We start from the raw sequence: 24059 nt of genomic DNA, 5'->3' as shown, positions 1-24059 counted from the left end.
TTAATTCTTTTATTCGCGCAGTCGATAGGTATTTTGTACTGCGCTGCTTTCGTAGACAGGGGCGTTCCAAATTCGCCTCTTCCTTTCAAGCGCTCCTTTTATATTCCTTTGTTTCAGTTCTAATGCAGCTACGAGTTTAATAAAACAGGATATTATTAACATTTGCTTAATATAATAGTGAAAATAGTGCTATATCGACTTCCACAAGTCTAGAACGAAATTCGCACCAAAGCCACCCTGCACCGCACCACAGTTCTTTCCGACAACTACAGTTCTGCCTACGTCGCTGCTTCAGCTTACGTCCCAAAAAGGTAGAGCACATTCGATTTTTCATTAATTCGTGGCGTCCCACTATTTGAAAAACTTGTTTTGTAGATTCCCACACCACTTTTGCGTCTCAATAGCACATTTCCTCTCAGGCAATTATTACCTTTTAGCACACATAGTAATTAATCACTATTTTCTCAACGCTTTAATTTAACATTTGGCTTTTCACTGAACACTTGCACTTTTTCACTTGTTTTTTCCGATTTTTCGATTTTTCCTGGGAAAGCCATCTCGCTGAGCGGTCAAATTTATACTGTCAGCGTTTCTTGATTGGATGGGCGATTTATTGCAGCGCACAGCTGCGCTGCGCCAGGCTCTGCCTTCGTTGTTCATTCTTGGTTGTCAAACAGCAGGGTTGATTTAAACTTTACAGTGACTGTCGGAAAGATTCAAATTTTACTTAATATTAAATACTTAATTTACCAAAACAGTTGCCTTTTCAGTTAACAAAAATTATATGAATTTTAAATAATAACTGAATGTGTCTTTTGATTTAATAGAATGCGTTCTTTAAGCGACAGGGACAAATTCTGGAACATTTCAAATAGAGAAATGCAACTCTGTTTTGTCTTAATATCACAGTGTCATTCGTAATTTATTCCCTTTATTCTTGCTTGTTTTTGCAGCAGGCTTTTTGTTTCGTTGTGCGTGGTTTGGTGATCGGGTCGTGAAATTAGATATTTAATTGTGAAAATCTGTATTTAAAAAGTAATTTCTAATTTAAAAATGAACACTTTGGGGCCTAAAAAGGACGGAAGTCCTAATGTGGAGTTCTTCCAATCTCCAGAATCACTTCAAGGCTTTGAAACTATTCGTCTTTGGCTAGGGAAGAATTGTAAAAAGGTAAGTACAACGCGGCCACGAACAAAAATGGCGCTGCGCTGACCATTGAAAGCGATTATATTACTTTTCATGTTTCTCATCTAGTATTTAGCAAATAATACAGAATCAATTACAAAGGAATCGCTTGCGCAGTTGGTAATCCAGTTTTTGCAATATGTGGAAGCTAAACTTGGCAAAAATGCCCAAGAGCCGCCGGCGACTCGGATCCCGGTAAGTTGGTAGAACACAGGAAATATTTTATGTATACCCTTCAATAGAAATGGCAGGGTGCATACGATGGGTTATTTTTTTCATGATGCATTTCCGAACGCAATCTGCGCAAATTTTTAAACTTTTATTTGATTTTAAGTTACTCTATTTGTGTTAGCTTTGGTTTTAACACATATATATTTGTTCATTCATAATATAAATAATTATTATTTGTAATTTTTTCTATAAACTATTCAAATATATATTTCTGGCAGATGCGTTTATTTATGGATTTTAAACCTGGTGGCGGCCTATGTGTCATCTTCAGCACAATGTTTCGATTCCGTGCCGAGCAAAGAGGCAAAAAGTTCGATTTTTCTGTGGGTAAAAATCCCCCTCGCAAAGACCCCAATATTCAGTTGCTGATTGATATTGAACAAGCTCTTGTTGAAGCAAATCTTTATCGCATTCATTACATTTACATACGCCCGGAGGTAAACAAAGAACTGGCCCAAAGGCTGCGTGATATCCTAATCACCAGACGTGTGGAGATCGTTACCGATGAGGAAGAAGCTACTCATATCATTTACCCAGTGGTTGATCCACACCCGGATGAATATGCACGTCCTGTTTTTAAACGTGGAAATCATGTAATGTTACATTGGTATTATTTTCCGGAATCTTATGATTCCTGGGCCATTAACTCATTTGATTTGCCGGAATATGTGCCCGAGAATCCAGAGATACCAGCAGAACGTTGGTTCGTGTCAGCTTCATGGGTTTTAGACTTGGAGCAGTATAACGAATGGATGGTCGAAGAAGACTACGAAGTAGATGAAACGGGCAAAAAGAAGACACACAAACATCGCATGTCAGTGGAGGATATCATGTCATTTGGAGCGGATGAGAAAAAGCGAGTGCCTGGTGCCAGTGGTACGGCCACTAAGCAAAAACGCCGCCGTTCCCCTTCGCCAAACGCTTCGAAACCAGGAAAGCGCAAACGATCGCCAGCTGTATTACATAAGAAATCACGCAATGATGAGGACGATGAGGACTTAACACGAGATATGGATGATCCTCCAGCAGAACCCAACGTACAGGAAGTAGTAAAAACATCGTCGCTTCAGTCTAATGCTAGTCCAGCCCCGGGCGGAAAATCTCGCGCCGACAATGACATGATGCCAATTAAAGGTAATAATATTACTAATAATAGGTATAGTAAAACTAAAATCATCGATATAAATAATTACAATATTATTAATATAAAACCTTAACCTAATATATCAGGCGGAACAATGACAGATTTGGATGATGAAATGACAGGTGGTAGTGCAGCACAAGCGCTTTCCACAGGAGATGGAGAAAATTCTCAAACTGGCAAAACTAGTGACAACAGTAATACTCAGGAGTTCTCTTCCTCCGCTAAAGAAGATATGGAAGACAACGTTACCGAGCAGACACATCACATCATAGTGCCCTCCTACTCTGCCTGGTTTGACTACAATTCTATTCATGTAATCGAAAAGCGTGCAATGTCGGAATTTTTCAATGGCAAAAATAAATCTAAAACACCTGAAATTTACATGGCATATCGTAACTTTATGATTGACACCTACAGGTAACAAACATAAGTACAATTATAGTTCTAAACTAAAATTGTGTGGCACCTTCTTAGGTTAAATCCAACTGAGTACTTAACCAGCACTGCCTGTCGCAGAAACCTTGCAGGCGATGTCTGCGCCATAATGCGTGTTCACGCATTTTTAGAACAATGGGGTCTAATTAACTACCAGATTGACGCTGAGCTGCGTCCGACTCCAATGGGGCCCCCGCCCACTTCCCATTTCCATATTTTATCAGACACGCCCTCTGGTTTGCAATCGTTGAATCCGCAAAAGACGCAGCAGCCATCTGCAGCAAAAGCTCTACTTGACTTGGACAAGCCAAAAATAATTAAAGATGGAAAAGAAGGATCCGTGGAAGGAGACAAACCCGGTCTCTTACCTGGAGGTATAACTATCAAAAGCGAGACTATAGAGAATGGTTCCAGTGCAGGTCAGCAATTTGGTTTAAAGTTGGACCAATATGCTAAGAAACCAGCGGCGATGAAAAATCGTACCGCAGCCAGCATGACACGCGAGTGGACTGATCAGGAAACTTTGCTTCTGTTGGAGGGTCTCGAAATGCATAAAGATGACTGGAATAAGGTTTGTGAGCACGTAGGGACACGAACACAAGATGAGTGCATACTGCATTTCCTTCGACTTCCTATCGAAGATCCATATCTAGAGGATGATGGCGGATTTTTGGGTCCGTTAGGATGTCAACCAATACCATTTAGTAAATCTGGCAACCCTATCATGTCAACAGTTGCTTTCTTAGCTTCTGTGGTTGATCCTCGCGTGGCGGCTGCTGCAGCCAAAGCAGCTATGGAAGAATTTGCTGCTATAAAGGTATAATGTAAATGGTAATTGTAAAAAAGCAAAATACGTTCAAAATTTTGATTTTAGGACGAGGTACCCGCTACAATTATGGATAATCATATGAAGAACGTGGAAAAAGCATCCGCTGGAGGTAAATTCAATCCAACTTTTGGACTAGCCAACAGTGGTATAGCCGGAACAGGAGTGGATAAGGAAGACGAAGACGCTCATATTGTTGGAACCGGAGCTGGATCAATTGCAATGAATACAGGTGCGGTATATAAAGAAAATAGGGATATTTCGAAAAAATGTGATATATCGATATGCTCTCTGGCGTTTGTTTGTGTATGCTTAAGATTGTCTGTTCCTCCCGAAAACGTTTACAAGCCATTCAAAGAACATGTTAATTCAAAATTTGCTTTTTCTATTTTCGGCCATGCGTTTGCCACATATACCTGCATCCCGCTCGTCCTTCGTTCTCGTTTCATATGTTCGTTTACGTTTATCCATATCCCTGCATGAAAAATATGAATATCTACTCCTCAGACGATGCTAGTAATACAGAGAAGAAAATAATTGAAACAGAATCTAAAAAGAAACCAGATAATGACTGCAAAAGTACAAATATATACCTTTATCCCGGCCTGAGTATAAAGGGCATACTAAATATTAACTTATATCGTTTTCTGTAGATGGTGCTGCAATTAAAACTGAAGACACAAATGACGCAGATAATGCAAAGGATCCCGAATCAGCAAAACAGCATGTATTCAACGAGACAAATGTTCAGACCGCTGCAGCTGCAGCTCTGGCTTCCGCAGCGGTTAAGGCAAAACACTTGGCAGCTCTTGAGGAACGAAAAATTAAGTCGTTGGTGGCGTTACTGGTCGAAACGCAAATGAAAAAATTGGAAATTAAACTACGCCATTTCGAGGAACTGGAAACAACAATGGAGCGTGAACGGGAGGGATTGGAGTATCAGCGCCAACAACTCATAACAGAGCGGCAGCAATTTCACTTAGAACAGCTGAAGGCAGCAGAATTTCGAGCCCGTCAACAAGCCCATCATCGCCTACAACAAGAACAGCAATGGCAGGGACCTGGCACGGCTGCAAATGCCCCAGGCGGTGGTCCTTCAACCGCTAATTCTGGCGCATCCCTTGGCAGTGTCGGTAATGTTACTTCTGCTCCCGGTCATTCCGGAGCAACTGGAGCTAGCACAACAAGCGCCGGTATACCTACGTCTAATAGTGTAAGCAGTGTTGGACCACAAGGTGCAACTGCGACGAGTCAAGGTACAGCCACATCAACAGCTATGGGAGGGAATGCACAAGCTACAACTGCTTCACTTGGTTTACCTGGCGCATCATCGGCTGCTATACAGCAACAACCACCAACGCCAATGGGTACATTTGAATAAATAGCAAATATAACCAGCAATAATACGCTTATTTTAACAATTTTTTAACCAGACACAACTCCATCCACATCCGTTGCTGTAGCATCAACGAGTGGAGACGGCGCTACAATCACCAGTCAGACAGTATTGACACCAGCAGGCGTGTCATGTGGTGCTCCACTGCCCACATCTGCAAATGCACCGCCGACAAATGTTCAACCAAGCATTCCAGCAATCATCGGTGCGCCACCGGCAGTGCCACCATCATAAGCTATACAAAATATTTCCCATAAAATTTCGCTGTCTATATAATCTTCATTAAGTTATTGCTTACCGTATACTATAACACTTCATGCTGTAGCTGTAAATGCTGTTTTTTTATTGAATTTCACCGATCCTGTGGCAAACCTTACATCATCATTTCATCTTGATATAATGAACCGCAACCTTTCTTGCTAAAAAAAGATGTTTACGCGATTTTTTAAACTTGTGTAAATGAATTTCTATCGTCAAGGCTTTCAGCATGTTCTTAGCAAATGGTTGCAGGCACAGCACTCCTAAAATTAACCCATACATTGGATTCAATATGATAAATGTAATTACATATAAGAGTGTCATCGAATAATACCAATAAAATGCATATGTGAATATGTAACATGTCAGGTTTTCAATTCACTTCTGGGTGAATTTCAACTACAGCCACAGCCAAAGGTTGAAATTCACTCGGAAGTGAAGTACAGAGCTTGAATGATTGCGTTCTTATTTTTATTTTAACGGGCTCATTTCTTTATTCTGAATATTTTAGATTTTTTCCATTACATATATCTGCGAAAAATTGGTATTTTAATATTCGGTCAGGTTCTGGAATTCACTTCCGAGTAAATTTCAGCGAAAGAGAATGGACCGCGCTTTATGAAAAGTCGCCCCTTTCCCCGCCTCACCCCCCACACACCACTTGGAAAGTGTTTGAAAATAGGGAAAATCGGATTTTTTGAAAAAGGATTATAACCCTCACTAAGTAGAATTCTTCTTTCTGTGTTGCCGAAAAAGAGGGGCTGAACACCTTTCTGCGCAGGGGTCCTTCGGCCGGAATGAAAATTTTAATTATTGCAGCTTGTCGACATCTTTAACACACGTCGCAAAATTGTGTCGCTACCTCGTTACAGAATCACTGATGTTAAATAGACCCCGCAGGACACACGAAGGGTTAACACAACACAAAGTAAGGCGGCCAAATACCGGCAGGCATTCACTTTCTTTATCGCACAATCTCAATTCGTTTTCGACCACCAGTTGGAGCAGTTGCGATCGATACATCGTGAAAAAGCTTTTTTTCTATTCACTGAACTTGGTTTATTGTGAATATTAATAAGTAGCATAAAGTTATTCTGGAAGATGTATTCAACAGCAGGCAAAGTAAGGATATTAAATGTTCCAAATACTCCTCAATAAGTATCTGTATGATTATATACTTTATTATTGGTGTACATAATTAGTTGTGGTGGCGGGTATAATTTTATAATTACATATTTATACATATATGTATACTTATGTGTATGTGTGTCGGTATCTAACAAAAATGATATCGTCAATTTCAAGGTTATCACTTGCAAGGCAGCCATTGCATGGGAGGCGAAAAAGCCGCTAGTAATCGAAGATGTAGAGGTGGCTCCGCCGAAAGCGCACGAAGTGCGTATTCAAATCGTAGCATCCGGCGTTTGCCATACCGACGCATATACTCTGGGTGGATTTGACCCAGAAGGAGGTTAGTATATATGTATACCTACCGAACATATCATGGAAATGCATCTTTTATACAATTCCATACATAACCAATATCTTGAACTCTAGTGTTCCCTGTAATACTTGGCCATGAAGGAGCTGGTATTGTTGAAAGTGTTGGAGATGGTGTTAACGCATTTAAGCCCGGTGACCATGTCATACCGCTGTACATTCCGCAGTGCAAAGAATGCAAATTCTGCAGGAGCAATAAAACAAATCTCTGTCAAAAAGTTCGTACAACGCAAGGCCAAGGTGTTATGCCAGATGGCACATCGCGTTTCACATGTAAGGGTCAGAAGGTATTCCATTTTATGGGCACATCGACCTTTGCACAATACACAGTGGTTGCTGATATCTCCCTTTGCAAGGTGCGCTAAATAAATCTTTGATGTATTTTATTAATATATGTACAATCAATTAATAAGAACCATTTTTTAGATTGACGAGAAAGCTCCACTTGAAAAGGTTGGACTTTTAGGCTGTGGTATTCCTACAGGCTATGGCGCCGCAATTAATACTGCTAAAGTAGAGCCCGGCAGTACTTGCGGAATTTGGGGCTTAGGTGCTGTTGGTCTAGCCACCGCCATGGGTTGTCGAAAAGCTGGCGCCTCAAAAATCTACGGTATCGATATAAATCCGGATAAATTTGAAATTGGAAAAAAATTCGGTATCACCGACTTCATCAATCCCAAGGAAGTGGCCGATAAGGGACCCATTCAGAATTATATCATTGACCTCTTGGATGGTGGCTTCGATTATACCTTTGAATGCATTGGCAATGTTAACACCATGCGAGCTGCACTTGAAGCGACACACAAAGGTTGGGGCACATCAGTTATTATTGGGGTTGCTGCAGCTGGTCAAGAGATAAGTACACGCCCCTTCCAGCTTGTTGTTGGTCGCACATGGAAAGGCACTGCTTTTGGCGGATGGAAGAGCGTCTCGGATGTGCCCAAGCTGGTGGAAGAATACCTGAGAAACGAATTAATGGTCGATGAATTTATTACGCACACTATGGGCATGGAAAAGATTAACGAGGCATTTGATTTGATGCATGCAGGCAAAAGCATCCGTGCCATTGTAAAGTTGTAGAAAGGAAGAAATGCATTTAATAAAGCAAATATTTGTACCAACATGATTTTCATCCTGAGTAATAATTCATTTGTCGAAACATTCTTATCTTAATTTCGTAGCTTCAACCAAAAATAAAACAGCAATTGGTCTTATCTGCAGCAAATTATGCATGTGATGGACAAATGGCAAAAATTGTACTTCGGCATTTTTTCACTATCAGTACTAATCACCATTTTAGGAACCAATAAACCGTTCGAATTGCTATGAGAATTAATAAATTTGTAAATGCAGACTCTTGTTCGTCGGTAGAAGCTCCGTTTCAGCACCGGTTGGCAAGAATTTCTAGAGGCGATACAGAGAGGATATGTGTCGTCTAAAACTATTATTGCAAAAGTTGTGGAAACGAAGCCCCATATGAATTTGTTTTTGCTTCTTGGGTACATTGCTGTTTATGAATAACCTTTTTCTGTATATCGACGGCTGAGTGAAAGATCGACCTCTCTCGCCAGCAGTTTCGAAAACTCCCTCTCAGAAAACTTTTCAAGAACGCCATATTTCAGAATTTGGTTCGAAAATGCCCCATCTCAACTGAATTTTACTGAAAAAGCCCTATCCCAGAGAACTTTACAAGAACGCTCTATATCAGAAAACTCCCTATCTCAACTGAAAATATCGCACACGATCTTCAAAGGTAACACAAGTCTAAAATACACGCTTGCCAGAAAATGCGCAAAACTATTTCTTAACATACGCTAATCATATTAGCAAGGGAGACTTTACCTTAGGTTTTTGCTACAAATTACAACAAAACAAATGCTCTAGCTTTAGTTGAAAGGTATGTAGGTAAGTAAATGAAAGCTCTATTTAGGTTTTTGGCGCATAATTTCAAAAATGCCAAATTTTGAATTGTGTCAGTTTTGAAGATCGTGTGCGATAGATTGAAAATATGTTGAGATAGGGCGTTTTTGAACCGAATTCTGAAATAGGCCGCCCTTAAAAAGTTTTCTGAGATAGGGCATGTATGTATGTTGTGGATAATATGCATATTATGGTTTTTTATGGATAGTCAGGTCAACTTAGCTTATCAATTAACACACCTTTTATTGTTTTTCGTAATACGAGTGNAGCCGCCCTTAAAAAGTTTTCTGAGATAGGGCATGTATGTATGTTGTGCATAATATGCATATTATGGTTTTTTATGGATAGTCAGTCAGGTCAACTTAGCTTATCAATTAACACACCTTTTATTGTTTTTCGTAATACGAGTGTTATTTCACTTTAATGTATAATGAGCAAGTGTAAATGTACATATGTATGTTGTAGGATTTTATAAGCAATAGCTTCGTGTTGTGCTTATTTACGAATGGATGTATACATACTTTTTATTCGACCATTGTTTAAAACTATCTAAAACAATAGTAAAACAATATTCAAAAACGATAGGCTAATTGTTATATATAGTTATTATACCCAATCTATAGTACAAGTACAAATCGTTAAAAAGATTATTGTACTCTTCGTAGAAGCAACTGTTGTTCCTCATTGTCTTTCCTTGGCTTACTACCGATCAATTCCTCTTTGCTGCTTCTTCGGCTATCGCTGCTGCCTCCCATTTCCTCTATCTCTGAGCCATTCGATTTGTCATCCAGAAAACTCAAGTCTTCATCATCTCGGAAGCCACTTTTCGACGCAATTGCCTTACTAGTTTTACTCTGTAAAGTTTCGGTAATGCGTCCATACTTTTTACGCAAATTGTGTAACCATGTGGTGTCGGACCAATGATACCAACTTAGTAGGAATATCACCAAAATAAAGAACAGATTGGTGCTGATTGCTATTAAAGATTTGATAAAAGTGGTGTAAATAAAAGCTTGCTTTTTTAGTACAAAATTAATCTTACCAACAACAGCAGAAAGTATTGGCCAATTGTACATAATGTACCGTAGCCCTGTAAAGTCAGCGACTATGTGCAAGGATACTGTATAAAATTGTATTTTTTGCGACTGAATTTCTACGAATACGTCGGTAATTGGATGTTGCCGCTCTTCTAAATAGTTTGCGAATATTTCCACTGGTACGCGCTGGAATTCTTCCTTCAATCCAAGCACAAAGAGTGGGCTCAATACCCAGGTAGTTATTGCACGTATCAGAGGCGAACGGTAGCGCATCATAGCGGAACGACAAGACTGCCCTCGTAGTAAAGCATTGTTATCACGCATTTCTCCACAAACCATGAACATACCAAATTCCAAATTCTGTGGTGTCTCTGGCATTTCGATTTGGACAACTACGCGATATGCCTGACCTACCATTAGCAATTGTTGTTTCTTTGTGAGCGAGACATGAGCGTGAGGAAATGTGCAAGGTGTTGCGGAATCCAAACATGACCTGATAGTGAAGGACATTTATTTTCAATTAGATCTTGCGAATTTTATAATACTCACTTGAATTGCATATGGACCGGTCGTGTATGCGAAATGGCAGGCATATATGTATAGTAGAAGGCGACATACATGAACACTGCTATCCAAATTATCAACACTACAGCGAATGCAACTAATCCGACGCGAAGTACTAACTCTTTCAAGGAGCCAACTTTTTCATCAGCTCTGCTCTTTATGTCATCATATATATTGTATCCTATTTGAACTGCAGGACGTACCAATAGACGGCGTACCAAGCCCGATGGGTCAAGCAGAAAGATTATGAAGCGTATCAGAAAATTCATTTCGTATATAAACGGCTCAAGCGTAAAACTACTGTTTGTTAATGGTTTGAGATCCGTGTGGAAACTAATCGGGCCACCGCTATTGTGTCGACTTTGCCTGGCTCGTATACGAACCCTCGACTCAATTTTTTTTTATAAGTAGTTTCAATTTATTTAAAATTTTTGGAAATTGCCCTGGCTATCAGTTGGGTTGTGCGTTATCAGTTGTTGAGAACAGGGTGCAAAATCTCTTTTCTCTTTAAGGTTGGTGTTATGCAGAAATTTTGTTTGGCAAACTGCGTGCAATTGTTGTTGCAGCAAACTCGGAGAGTGCGAGTTTGGCGACTCTCACAGCAAAACAGCTGATTTTGTGTATGTGTTTCGCCGCACGGCTTCTGATATCAAACTGAAAAATTTTGTTTGAATTTCTACACACACTCTTACAGATTTTGACAGTTTATGCCGCCAAAGCAAAAACAAAATACATGTAAATNTCTGCTATCACCTTGTATTAATTCGCCTTGAAACTAATTTTGTTTGGAAAAACTTGTTACTAGCTCAGCTGATTTTGTGTATGTGTTTCGCCGCACGGCTAATGATATCAAATTGAAAAATTTTGTTTGAATTTCTACACACACTCTTACAGATTTTGACAGTTTATGCCGCCAAAGCAAAAACAAAATACATGTAAATTTTTGTTTTTGTACTCCTGCTATCACCTTATATTAATTCGTCTTGGAAAAACTGCAGCAAATTCGGTGTTGTCATATACAAAAGTTTTAAATTGTGCGCGTTATGTACATCTGAAATTCTTATTTCGTGTTGGCAATAGCCATGAAAACCATAATGAACGTGCAACCCTGTGCCAAACTCGACATAACCACCTCCGAGCAAACTAAGCAGCCGCCATTTAATTTGGCAAACAAAAGTTTGTCTGCATAACACCGACCTAAAGAGCTTTCAAAATTTGGTACTCTTTCCCAGTAGCAATTTATGTAAGTACTTTAATGGTGTACATATCTCTCATGTACTTCAATAGCTCCATAATTACATGAGGCGATTCAACATGGCTTAAGAAAAGCGCTCGTGTAAATTGTCATTCAAAATTCGCTTGCCTCAAAGTAGACAACAGGGCAACTTTTGCAGACGATTATCGCCTGTCAAAAAATTGCCTCATGTAAAGACAGCTTAATCCAAATAATACAAAAATTTATTTGTGTGATTGCCCGTATCTGATATTGGCGCAATAAACAGGTCAACTAATAAAACAGCGATTGTCTGTATCTGACAATTTCGCAGCCTGTATATGGCATTGGCGCAATAAACACGTGAAGTAATAAAACAGCTTTCTCGCGTTATCACCTGGCATAATTCCACCATGGTAACTCACATATAATTCCACCATGGTATCTCACAAGGACAAAGTGTTTACTAATTTTTAATATTTTTATCGTTACCTCAATTCACAAAGGCCCTAGCCAACACTTTTTCGAAACTGGTTTTTTCACAGATTCTGGTAAGATATATAAAATTATAGCTTAAAAACTTCAGTCTTTGTGCCAAAAACAATGGTGTTATTCCACTTTATAAGGCCTATATGCAGCTTTTAATTTTCTTTTTATAATGTTTTTAGTTTCTTCTGTAAAGTAAAAAGTTTGCAGATTAGTGCCTTTGTAAATTAAGGTAACGATACGGATTTACACTTTAAAGCCGTTTATATCGAGGTTTGCTTTTTTAGTTATAACACTACTGATGTATATGAACGTTTGCGATTTACGAATTTCTTACGTTTTCATGATATATGCTGAAAATAATTATTTGCTCTTTGATATTCCGTCAACGGCAATTATGGGTTAAAAGTCCTTTCCAGCTCGAATACCCTTTCCATTGCTATCCATACTTTTTGTTACTGGGATGTGCTGCAGCGTTGTGAATCAGCTGGGAACTGTGTATTGCACACCCATTCCAAAGTTCATTGGCTAATTTCTATATACATATAAACCAGATAAAGTTTAGTCCACGATACCACAAAAATGTTATATACATACATAAGTATATAACTACAAATATTTTGTAGTTTTTGCCATGATAAAAATATAGTAAGGTAGAACCGTTCTCTCAATTTGTCGGCCATGATTTTTTTTTGAAGTTTGCCAACATTTTAAAATCATATAAAAGTGAAAATAAAAAATTAAAATTGTTCGAAATTGTTTTTGCTTGAGATTGAAAAAGAAAATGTGTGTGTGAGTCTGTGAGTAAATTTAAAAATTAAATTGTTTGGAAACGTCAAGAATTTCAAAAGTGACTCTCAGCGGTTCTACCTTACTATATTTTTATCATGGTTTTTGCAATAAATTAAAACAAAAACAAATACCAAACGCATGCAAAACCACCAAAAAATACTGTGAACGGAGTCGGACCGATCACAATTGTTTTTTGGAGCGTGGACGAAAGCCCCTTACGCAGAAAGGATCAGGGTGATATTTTTGATGGATTTTGTGTAGCGATGATTTGTCTATAAAATAAAAGATTGATTCATAATCTACGTAGAATTTTTAAATATAACAAATTAAATAAGTTTAAAAAGTTGTTTGAATTGGTTTAAATATACCATTTTTGCTAAAACTACAAGATATTTATAAAATTTATATATTATGAAACAATAGGAATTTATATCGAAATGTTTGGATTAAAAAAAATTTGGGGTTAGACCTTTGACCTTTAGTAACTCCTGTAGCTCTCATTTTCCCAAAAAATAAATTAAACCGTTATACTTGCCTCAAATACCTTTGCCGACATTCATATTTTTCTTTTAAATTTTTGCAGTGTTCGTATTCTCTCTTTTTCCAAAGTTAATACAGTTTTCCATTTAATCTCCCAATTAATTTAATTTGTAGTGTGTTTTGAATGGTTTTTGTGCTGAAAAACAGAGACCATAAATAAAATTAAATATCCCTCTCTATAATTATTACTGAACAATGGAAAAGTGGTTTTCGATTCGCGGGAATATTACTTTAAGATGTAAATTATTTTCGCCTTCTCATAATAATTATATGGGACTTTTATATTTTTCGTTTTGCGGGACTTTTATTTCAAGACGAAAATGATTAAGGTTTTCTCATAATAATTATATGGGATTATCATATTTTTTCGTCGCTCGGGACATTTATTTCAAGACGGAAATGATTTACGTCTTCTCTTCTTTTATTGATATAAAACTTCTTAATTGAGTTCGCAGATTTGACGCATTAAATATTTAACGCCACGATTGTTCATGTCATCAAATCTGTATCGTTGGTCCGATTTTCATGAGATGTCAAATTAAAGGGCTTTGCTCTTACGTGGTTTTATCAGAGAACGTAAAGTTAATTTCGATAGTGAAAATACTCGATAGTTTTGAAAAAAAAAACATCGATAGTTTGCCACCACTAGAAGATAACAAAGCATATTTGGATAAAAGGAATTGTTTTGAGATTATTTGTGAATAAAAAATTTAACAAATAAGAGAAAAATATGTTAAATATATAAAATGTAACACGCGTACCAAAGTCATCAAATATTCCATTATTGAGGAAACAGTGTATTCAGAACAAAAACAGGAAATAACGATAAGAAGAAAAATATTAAAAGGCGCTCAAAGGAAATATATATCACCTCCTGCTTTGAAGAAAATGTTTTTTTAGAGAAAGATTTGTCTCTATTTTTTTATCGACTAACTTATCTTTAGTCTATAGTAGACCTTTTCCCCATCGAGGACAATATACGCCCAAAATAGTTCTAGGTCGCCTTGATTCTTTGACCGCGGAAATCTGCAGATTCCAGATATGAATAATTACCGTCACCATGGAGGCGGCGGCGGTTATAGTGGTATAGAAATACGCAACATGCATCCAAGAATATCACAGAACTTTACTTATGTTAGCTCGTGTGTTAAATATCTGATATTTATGCTAAATTTCATTTTTTGGCTATCGGGTGGCCTGCTGCTTGGAATTGGCCTTTATGCTTTTATGGACAAGTGGGAATCCACGGGATGGGTGCGCCTAGAAACTTTCTACGATGTAATACTCAATATCTCATTGGTAATGATGCTTACCGGAGTACTTATATCTATGGTCAGCTTTGCTGGTTGCTTGGGTGCACTACGTGAAAATACTTGCCTGCTTAAATTTTACACTATGTGTTTACTAATGTTCTTTCTACTAGAATTGGCTATTGCCATTATGGGATTTGTGTTTCCACATAATATGAATTCCTTCCTCGAAGATAAATTTACTGATAAAATTATACATTCGTATCGAGATGACCCAGATTTGCAAAATCTTATCGATTTTGCCCAACTCGAGTTTAAATGTTGTGGACTGAGCAATTCTGGATATCAAGACTGGAGTAAGTTCGGTTTTTGTACTATAGATACAATAGATGAAAAACAATGGATGATTAAAATTAACAATAATAATATTTGCAGGCAAGAATGAATATTTCAACTGCTCGTCACCATCGGTGGAACGCTGCGGCGTCCCGTACAGTTGTTGTATCAACGCAACTGATATAAGTTCGGGATTGGTCAACATTATGTGTGGTTACGGAGTTCAAGAGCATTCGGTAGCAGCGGCCAGCAAACGTATTTGGGCAAGCGGGTGCATTGAAATTGTGCGTGTTTGGGCAGAACGTAATCTGTACACCATAGCTGGCATTGCACTGGGCGTTGCATTAATACAACTATTCATTATATATTTAGCTAAAACTCTGGAAGGGCAAATTGATTTGCAAAAATCTAGATGGGCTGCGTGAGTTTTTTATTTAAGCAAAAGTTGAATGGTGCGTTGCCGACATATTTGTAATGGTACATATGAATGTCCCATATGCATATATAGTATATTATTCGTGCTTTCTTATTAGTCTTTTTTTTTATACGTTTTTGTGCTCAATATTTTTAAATCAGATTGAAATTCATGTGTATAAGCTGTATATCTTGCTGTTTGCGTTCAAAAATCATTCGACAATATCGAATTTAAAATGCATTTATTATACATAGGTACGAGTGGTTATTTTTAGCAACATACTCTGACAAGCTATATTAAATTATAATTACATATAGCATTCAGTATATACTACTGCACTATTCATACTCATACCTGAACAGAAGAAACGAGGATGTGCCCAACCTATGCCCGGCATACGAATAGTCGCCACCTGACTCACGGCAACTCTTCGCATGCCTCCCAGAACCCTACCCAGCTAACCCCTCCCTATGGACAGATCCCGTTGAAGTCTGGCACTTCCTGGGCCTCCTCTTAGCTGAAACAGACGACAACGTTGATGAATGAGCCGACGCGAGCGGGGCTTAGTAGCAACAACAAAAACTACATTTTTCACTCAAAAAATTGCACAGATTATTAGAAGCCACTAATCTTGAAATCGTTTAGCTTATGATACAAGCATTATATGCATTTCAACAAATTGTTCTCAAACTTTACAGTTTTATAAATAAAAAATTTTGCAATTTCTACTCGAGTTTCTAAAATTAATGCACTCACACAAAATTGATCTTCCAATTATTAAATCAAATGAAAGTGCGTACATATAATAAATGCATAACAGATGCAGTACCATTTGGATATTTTTCCCCGTTTTATTTTTTAATATTTAGGCTGAAGTCCTAAATGTAAAAATGCAAAACATCAGTCTCTTTTATTTCTAAACCTTAGCCAAATGTGCGCAACCGCGGCTAGATGCTAGTTTTCAACTAGGTTTCAACTTTTCTTCTAGTGCGGTTTGGAAATACAAAAAAAAAATACTGTTGCTTTGTATTCTTACATTTGTGACTTCACCCTTACTGCTAAATATGCATGCAATATTAATTTTAAGTATTTCTGGTTGCTAAAACAATAACTGCAAACTGAAAAGCAGAGAACGAAACATTGCCATTTGAAAAATCTGGACTTTAAACGTATTTATTTACTTAGGTTTTATCAATTAAAGACCAAATTTTTAAACAATTTAGTAAATTTAAAATAAATCAAAATATTTTAAAAAGAATCTCATGTTTAGCTTCAACAACTCTAAAAATAAGAAATTGTATTTATCCATTTGAGGAAGCGAATGTCTTAACAGCTCAACATCACAGGCTTCCAAAATTTATTTTACAAAATGCTTTATGAAATTAAACATGTATTATTATACTATGTAAATTTTTTACTGTCTGTTCTCTCAAAATATCGTCGAATGACAATGATTCAATAATAGATTGGTCAATAGCGATTATAAGCTCAACAAATTACCACAACCAGGAATCTGACGCCGATTTTATGTTATTTATTTCAAAACACACGAAACAATCAATATACTCACGAAACTAAGGTTCAGATCATGATAAAAACATAGCAAGGTATAACCGTTCTCTCAATTTGTCGGCCATGATTTTTTTTTGAAGTTTGCCAACATTTTAAAATCATATAAATGTGATAATAAAGAAATGAAATTGTTCGAAATTGTTGTTGCTTGAGANCGAAACAATCAATATACTCACGAAACTAAGGTTCAGATATAGTGAAACTGCGTTTTTGTTTTTCTCTCTCATCGCCAGATTTTTAAAAGTATGTGCAACGTAGAATAAATATTTTGGGTNGATATAGTGAAATTGCGTTTTTGTTTTTTCTCTCTCATCGCCAGATTTTTAAAAGTATGTGCAACGTAGAATAAATATTTTGGGTACGAAATGGAAGACAAAATTCTGTGGAATTAAAAATAAATACATACGTCTTTTGGTTCACAAGGACGAATGGTTATTGAAAATGCCCTATTAAAAAATTTTATTTTTTAAGCTAATAAAGTTATAAGTGCGAAATTTGAGTCCTTAACATAAAATTTTTCAAAAATACATATTGCAAATTTTCTAGAATAATCAAGGATGCCATTTTATAAGGCCTTTCAGTACCTTATTCGACCAAAAATTTAAACTTCGAATTCTACACTTTTTTTCTTTCATATTCTTCTTCTACATCACACTGAGTTTTTTAAATAATTTTTTGAGTTAAAGTAAAGTTCTTAAAAGTTTTTTTAAGAAAAACCCTGACGTCAGAGAAGAAACTAAAAACGTAATTTTACAATTTCTTACCCGTAGACGGCGTTTACATGAGACAATTTTGCCAAGACAATAGCAATTAATTCACATTTTTTCACTAATACATTCACACTTCTCTCATTGTCTTCGTCACTGTCTATGATTTGATCGGAAGACAGTAAATTGAACAATTCGGTCACGTCTTGGTTAATTTGAGAAAAAGAGGCAAGACAAAAACGCATGAAATTCACGCCAAACGACACTAACAGCGGTTGCTAAAAAATGTATCTATTGTCTTCATAATGGTCTGGACGCCTACTTTACACAACAATTTGACGACTAATACATATTCTCAATTGTCTCGTCTCAAATTGTCTTATGTAAACGCAGCGTTGGTTTCGCGGATATGGATTTTTTTTGTGTGTAGACATTTCGAAGTTCTTCAAACGTTAAAAATGAAGATGTGTTTTAGATAAAATGGCAATTGAACATACATGAGCATAATTTATATGTATTTACACAAACATATTCGTGTACCAAATCCATTATAAATATACAAAGTCTTAAATATTCAATAAATTTATATATACAATATAATACATACCAATGTAAAATTTGCGAACAAAACGCAAAATATTTAAAGGAACTCTAGAGTTTGTCTTAATTCAATAAAATACATATTAAAAGTTGTTCTTTTAATTTTTAATTACCTGCATAAAAAGGTAAGTTATTTGAATCATTTATAAATAATAGCAGGGTATTAAATTTGTATTGCTTTACGAAAGTGAAGATAAAATAAAACTATTCATATGCAAGTTTATGCACTTATGTACATATGAATGTATTTATGCACGTACATATACTTATTTATTTATTTTTTATTTTTTAATATTAATTTCGATTGTTTTAAGAGTTAAGAGTAAAGCATATTCACGTACTCATTCAAATCATTAAAACTTATCTCCTTTAATTCGGCTTTGATCTTCACGTTTTGTAGTAACTCTTTCCGTTTTATATTTAAAGCTTTAGCTATTATTTGTCGCTTTGTTGTAAGTTGTTCCGTCTGGATAATTTCGCCAATACGTCTTCGAAGTAGTAAATCAAGTTGGTGCACAAGTGACTGTATCGTTTCTAATTTGGTTTGTACCGGCATTGGTTGCAACATGTTTTCAAATGTTTTTGTAAGGAAGGCCAAAATGCGAGTTCTTATTACGTTGTAATTTTCGCAATCGCTCATAGTGTATGTGTTTAACTCCCAATGATGGGTTGTCGGATCTGGTGTCTCTAGTCGTTTTGCCATGCGTTGCATAGTTTCCTCCGACACTCTGTCCATTGCCGGGCGCAAACTATTTCGCTCCAACGTTAATTTTAATTCACAGTCGAAATAAATTTGTGCATACGCACATGCATTTTCCTTGGCCAATTGGTAAAATTTATATCGCATACTACGATAATAATTATTATCATCGCATAGAACTACGAAGTCATGAAGATCTGTGCATAGAGATGACTTCACAACTGCGCTTAAATGCGTCGGGATATTGCCTGCATATTTTAATTCGTATATAAGCTCCCTTATACGGGATAATATGCTGTTACGCTGTTGTTTAAATTCAAATTTTGACGATTTTTCGTTTGTAGGTGGCGTCAAGTAGTCATCAAAGCAAATATGTATGATATTGATGGGTTTTTGTGATATATCCAATAGCCAATTACTGAAAGTAGTTTTGCCACTTGCGGGCAAGCCTATTAAAGGTAAAAGGCAAATGCGTGTCGACATGTGATTGTTTAAATGTGTTTATATCACCAAAGTGTGGTAAATTTATGTAAAATGCAATATTACTAAAATCAAGTTTTTTTTTTACGAGAATGCAGGCGCTCGTGTTCCATTCGTTGTTGTTGGCAAATGCGATATGTTTCCTGCAGATGCCATGGATGCCGACGCTTGCGGTTGTTCCAGTTGTTTTTGATTGGCTTCAATTTCTTGCATACGTTTTTGATTTATGTCTGATTGCACCTCAACGTAAACATTCATCATTTTCTGATTAAACCGAGCAAATTTTACTACGCACCGATCTATACAAGTACTCTGTGGAAATTCAGAAAGATATGTGAGCATTTTATAGTGTAGGTGTGCGCATTTAGAAATTATTTACATACCTCGCTATTGGTCAAATCCCGCTCGTATAGTGTTTCAATACATCTCGAGAAACATAATTCTGTGACCTTGTTATACAACGTCAGAAAATCTTTTAACTAGGATGAAAAAATAATGTACATATACATATATTTATAAAACAAGATTTAACTTACGTTGCGTAAATTAGGATCCATTAATAACAAGTTGAGAGACTTTAATCAACGCTTATCAAAACGAGGTGCCGCTGATGGTAGGGACAAAACGATACCCAGTAAATACAAGACATGCTCGACACTTTTTGTCCGATACCAAGTAATATTGGTATCGATACCTTTGTACCGAGTACTGAGTAGGTATTGGGAGCAAGTACTTGTGATTCAGGGTGTGATTCAGTGACAATTTTATTCTCAGACTTTTATTTTTTAATCTAAAAATTTTTATGAATAGTTATTTTTTTTTGGCAGTTTACAAAGAAAGATCTATTATCAACTCATTTACATATCGCTTACTTGACTCTGCTCAAATTTAGTTACTTGAGATGAGACCAAAGAACGTAGATACGTTTTTTGATGAGACTGAATTACTGAATACCAGGGTAAGGCTAACATTTTTTAAGAATAGGTCCCAAAGTGCCATTTGGGCTCAACAGTTACTATAACCATGAAAATGGTTATTCGATCTTCTAACCCCACGTCTAGATTCTGTTAAAAAAGCTGTGTTACCGCAGAACTCCACAGGCGAACAGCGATGGCCTACCAACTGTCATTTTGACGAGCAATGTGATTGCAAGTTTTTGTGTGTGGGCACTTTGATGTCTTGAAATAAGCATTTGCCGCATGACGCCACCAGACAACNTTGCCGAATTTCGTACCATCGCTGTATTACCATCAAGTGTCATTTCGTAGCATGAACCAAAAATACAAGATCACGCGGGCAGGAGAGTAGCCCGTTAGAATCGCATTTAGGAAACAAGTTTAACGATTTTGACAATAGCCGTTTGTTTACATTTCTTCATTGTTTACAATTTGGTCGTGGCTTTTTACTGCAATTTTCTTCTTTTTCGCCTGTGACAACGTGTGTACACATAAGGTAAAGAATAATTTAACACAACGGCATGATTTATAGAAAAATTTGCATAATAAAAATGAGTATTCATGCGTTCAACAATTTCGCGGTTTTCTCCGTTCTCTTCGTTGTTTACTTCTTACAACAAAGATGGCGTCGAGATTTCGGCAGCTAGAAAATAACTTTTTTCGTTCTTTCCTTCCCGCGTGATCTTGTGTCTTTCGTTCATGATTTCGTAGTAAGATAACTAAATTTTCATTTTACCGCCCCATTTACTTTGGGCGCAGGTCGATCTGATTGGCTTGATGCCATTTTGAAAGTGAAATTTGACAGATGTTAAGACACATTTATTAGAAGGTGGTGACGGGGGTAAAGAACGTAGATATCTATATAGATAAGAGTATGTCAGACGTGGCAATATTTCCGACTTCGCCACGCTATCCGCTGTCAAATTGGGAAAGAGCAATTTTATTTCGATGTGTGAACAGTCAGAGAGACCGTTCTGTCACATTTTCGAAATCAAGGCTCGAATCGTAACATCCGTTCACGAATCGATAACGGTATGAAAGAAAATTACGTTATACGTCAGGCAGTATAAGCTGAATGGCACAAAGATTGCGTTCACGCATGTCATAATTCGAAAGATGTGCTTTTACGTGACGAGCAGTAGGATATCGTATGTGACGATTCGAGCCCAGTTCCAGAAATAAAGAGTTGCAAGATTAGACTGCAATCGATTTCAGAAATATATTTCAACTTGCTCGGGCTGCACTAGCAATGTGCCATTAGCCCTTCGGAAAAAAACCCCTTTCGAAAGATACTTCATTTGCAACGTGTGACTGCTCATGCATATGCTTTCTGAAATTTCTTAGTGCATCAACCTTTTCGAAATATATTGCACTGCCACGTCTGACACACTCTTTACGTCCTCAGTTTGTGGATCATTCACAAAAGCAACACATCTCTTGAACAGCTGACTTCAATTTATTATGTGAATGAGCTTTTTGATTTTCCCATGTTTACATTTTCCGGCAAAAGCGTCTACAACCGCTCCTCACCAATACCAACACATCCACCGGAGCCACCTCCTCCTATACAAGGCCCACAAGCTTTTCGGGCAATCACTGCGCCCGTGTATGACGTTTCACTAGTTTTGCCATTTTCCCACTTTGCTTGGTCAATTGACTACTCGTGGCTGTCAGTTTTGTAACGAGTGGCGAGGAAATAACACCTGGTAGGTTGCCATGGGAGAATCGTGTCCAAATTTAGAACGTATGAATATATCAAATTAAAAATAAGAGCAGTAGCGCAGAATTAGCCGTATGTAGTAGAAGTAGACAATAAAAAACCTAAACAGGTGAGTGAATACAACTTAATAAATGGCAAATATCGCTACAACATAGTTTTGTGACCATGGCCCAAGGACAGATCGTTGCGAACGACCGTGTGAATAAGCGACCAACACCACAATAGTTTTGCATTAATTATTATTAACATATACAAATGTACTTCATCTAGGTATTGCTTTGAGTTGACGTTTCATTATTGGATGAGTAAATTAGCGAGTCTTTCTTAAAAAGCTGCGCAATTTTCCTAAAAAGGCATTTTTTCAATTTCGGACTGCATTTCATGTTTATCCGCCTGATTGAGTAATCATTGAAAAGTGTAGTGCTAAAATAGCTGCTTACATAAAAAAAAAGCATAAAATATATACATAATATAGTTTGCATTATTTAAGAGAAATGTTTTCACTTATTCGTAATATCACACCTCGGCGCATTCAATTTGCGACTATAGCTCTTCGTCTCGCCAATGTTCACCATATACCTGTCGTAAAACCATCTGCATCAATTGCTGGCGCATCTGCATTCATAAATCAAAGAAATTTCACGGGTGAGTGATGACGTTGGTTTATAGTGCGAATACCAATGAAATACCATCTGCCGCTCGACATAGCCTACCTGTATTTGTTTTTCGTTATAAACAAATGAATTAATTAAAGAAAAAGTTCGTTCGGATGTTGCACCACCGTTTAGGCGTAAAAGCGCTGAACGCAGTGAAAGTTTTCATTAACAGTTTGGCAAACTACATTTTCCATGCANATGTTTATCCGCCTGATTGAGTAATCATTGAAAAGTGTAGTGCTAAAATAGCTGCTTACATAAAAAAAAAAAAATCATAAAATATATACATAATATAGTTTGCATTATTTAAGAGAAATGTTTTCACTTATTCGTAATATCACACCTCGGCGCATTCAATTTGCAACTATAGCTCTTCGTCTCGCCAATGTTCACCATATACCTGTCGTAAAACCATCTGCATCAATTGCTGGCGCATCTGCATTCATAAATCAAAGAAATTTCACGGGTGAGTGATGACGTTGGTTTATAGTGCGAATACCAATGAAATACCATCTGCCGCTCGACATAGCCTACCTGTATTTGTTTTTCGTTATAAACAAATGAATTAATTAAAGAAAAAGTTCGTTCGGATGTTGCACCACCGTTTAGGCGTAAAAGCGCTGAACGCAGTGAAAGTTTTCATTAACAGTTTGGCAAACTACATTTTCCATGCATGTCCATACGTATGTACAAACGTCCATACATTCATATGTATGAAGTGTGTGCATATACATATCTACATATGTATGTACTTATATGTTTTGTTAATTAAGTTTAGCAGAGTATGTACATATTTTCAGTTTTGGGTCTATGTGTGCCTCTTATTTGTGTTTATAGTTTGGATACTACTAGGTACTTCAACTGGTGGCCACTTGAAATATAAACAAATGACTACTGATTTCAAAACCGAAACCATATTGGGTAAAAACTTACGATGTGGTGTTCAAAATTGCGGGCATCTTAAGAAAGCTAGTATATAACTAGAACCTAATCTATTTATATACGACGTATGTACATACATATATATCGCACTTTTAATAAGATGCAATTCGAAAAATTACGTTTTTAGAGATTTCATTATTCAATTAATAAGCTTGATAAAGATAATACGTTTAGCACGAGAGATGACTAAACTCCCCA

The 24059-nt window shown here is 36.8% G+C and overlaps 7 protein-coding genes and 1 long non-coding RNA gene across 16 annotated transcripts in view; 4 read left to right on the top strand and 4 right to left on the bottom strand.

The window, feature by feature from the left end:
• Positions 1 to 934: 934 nt before the first annotated feature.
• mor (SWI/SNF- related protein mor) lies at positions 935 to 5836 on the top strand. 2 transcript variants are annotated; one of them, XM_017627962.1, is made up of 9 exons: positions 935 to 1170; positions 1255 to 1380; positions 1635 to 2550; positions 2647 to 2977; positions 3035 to 3812; positions 3870 to 4053; positions 4329 to 4400; positions 4475 to 5188; positions 5255 to 5836. In XM_017627962.1, exons 1-9 carry the CDS (start codon positions 1054 to 1056, stop codon positions 5449 to 5451), a joined length of 3435 nt encoding a protein of 1144 aa, XP_017483451.1. In that variant the 5' UTR covers positions 935 to 1053; the 3' UTR covers positions 5452 to 5836. The 2 variants fall into 2 exon arrangements, with proteins under 2 accessions (XP_017483451.1, XP_017483452.1); XM_017627963.1 differs by lacking the exon at positions 4329 to 4400.
• A 578-nt stretch (positions 5837 to 6414) lies between these two features.
• Positions 6415 to 8101, top strand: Fdh (alcohol dehydrogenase class-3 Fdh). Its single transcript, XM_017627964.1, has 4 exons — positions 6415 to 6597; positions 6781 to 6946; positions 7033 to 7331; positions 7402 to 8101. The coding sequence occupies exons 1-4, from the start codon at positions 6577 to 6579 to the stop codon at positions 8053 to 8055; spliced, it is 1140 nt and encodes a 379-aa protein (XP_017483453.1). The 5' UTR covers positions 6415 to 6576; the 3' UTR covers positions 8056 to 8101.
• Positions 8102 to 9281: 1180 nt separating this feature from the next.
• Seipin (lipid droplet biogenesis associated protein seipin) lies at positions 9282 to 12591 on the bottom strand. 3 transcript variants are annotated; one of them, XM_017627958.1, is made up of 4 exons: positions 12533 to 12591; positions 10482 to 10686; positions 9938 to 10425; positions 9282 to 9871 (listed from the first exon to the last, which is right to left on the bottom strand). In XM_017627958.1, the coding sequence occupies exons 2-4, from the start codon at positions 10550 to 10552 to the stop codon at positions 9543 to 9545; spliced, it is 888 nt and encodes a 295-aa protein (XP_017483447.1). In that variant the 5' UTR covers positions 10553 to 10686; positions 12533 to 12591; the 3' UTR covers positions 9282 to 9542. The 3 variants fall into 3 exon arrangements, with proteins under 3 accessions (XP_017483447.1, XP_017483445.1, XP_017483446.1); XM_017627956.1 differs by lacking the exon at positions 12533 to 12591 and having other exon boundaries at positions 9282 to 9444; positions 9508 to 9871; positions 10482 to 10765; XM_017627957.1 differs by lacking the exon at positions 12533 to 12591 and having other exon boundaries at positions 9282 to 9440; positions 9508 to 9871; positions 10482 to 10765.
• A 1562-nt stretch (positions 12592 to 14153) lies between these two features.
• Positions 14154 to 17058, top strand: Tsp86D (Tetraspanin 86D). Its single transcript, XM_017627959.1, has 2 exons — positions 14154 to 15133; positions 15213 to 17058. Exons 1-2 carry the CDS (start codon positions 14569 to 14571, stop codon positions 15536 to 15538), a joined length of 891 nt encoding a protein of 296 aa, XP_017483448.1. The 5' UTR covers positions 14154 to 14568; the 3' UTR covers positions 15539 to 17058.
• Positions 17059 to 18723: 1665 nt separating this feature from the next.
• Pstk (Phosphoseryl tRNA kinase) lies at positions 18724 to 19624 on the bottom strand. Its single transcript, XM_017627949.1, has one exon. It carries the CDS (start codon positions 19588 to 19590, stop codon positions 18724 to 18726), a length of 867 nt encoding a protein of 288 aa, XP_017483438.1. The 5' UTR covers positions 19591 to 19624.
• Positions 19451 to 20248, bottom strand: Tim9b (Translocase of inner membrane 9b). The gene is made up of 3 exons (XM_017627960.1): positions 20124 to 20248; positions 19971 to 20066; positions 19451 to 19899 (listed from the first exon to the last, which is right to left on the bottom strand). The coding sequence occupies exons 1-3, from the start codon at positions 20142 to 20144 to the stop codon at positions 19672 to 19674; spliced, it is 345 nt and encodes a 114-aa protein (XP_017483449.1). The 5' UTR covers positions 20145 to 20248; the 3' UTR covers positions 19451 to 19671.
• Positions 20249 to 22023: 1775 nt separating this feature from the next.
• Positions 22024 to 24059, top strand: part of SelR (methionine sulfoxide reductase SelR) — a 10578-nt gene continuing 8542 nt past the window's right edge. For 3 of the 6 annotated variants that reach the window (XM_017627950.1, XM_017627951.1, XM_017627952.1), the window contains exon 1: positions 23124 to 23385. In XM_017627950.1, the coding sequence (XP_017483439.1) occupies positions 23235 to 23385 (151 nt within the window). In that variant the 5' untranslated portion in view covers positions 23124 to 23234. Of the gene's footprint in view, positions 22373 to 23123; positions 23386 to 24059 lie in introns of those variants that run through there. The other 3 variants (XM_017627953.1, XM_017627955.1, XM_017627954.1) reach the window with 2 other exon arrangements.
• LOC108372298 (uncharacterized) lies at positions 22486 to 23077 on the bottom strand. Its single transcript, XR_001848839.1, has 2 exons — positions 22977 to 23077; positions 22486 to 22878 (listed from the first exon to the last, which is right to left on the bottom strand). It is a non-coding gene; the product is annotated as an uncharacterized LOC108372298 (long non-coding RNA).

Source organism: Rhagoletis zephyria, unplaced genomic scaffold (assembly GCF_001687245.7).
Source record: "Rhagoletis zephyria isolate East Lansing unplaced genomic scaffold, Rhagoletis_zephyria_1.1 Rzeph_scaffold_05607, whole genome shotgun sequence".
Taxonomy (NCBI): domain Eukaryota; kingdom Metazoa; phylum Arthropoda; class Insecta; order Diptera; family Tephritidae; genus Rhagoletis; species Rhagoletis zephyria.
Note: the sequence above shows the minus strand (reverse complement) of the source record. Positions and strands in the feature narration are given on the sequence as shown.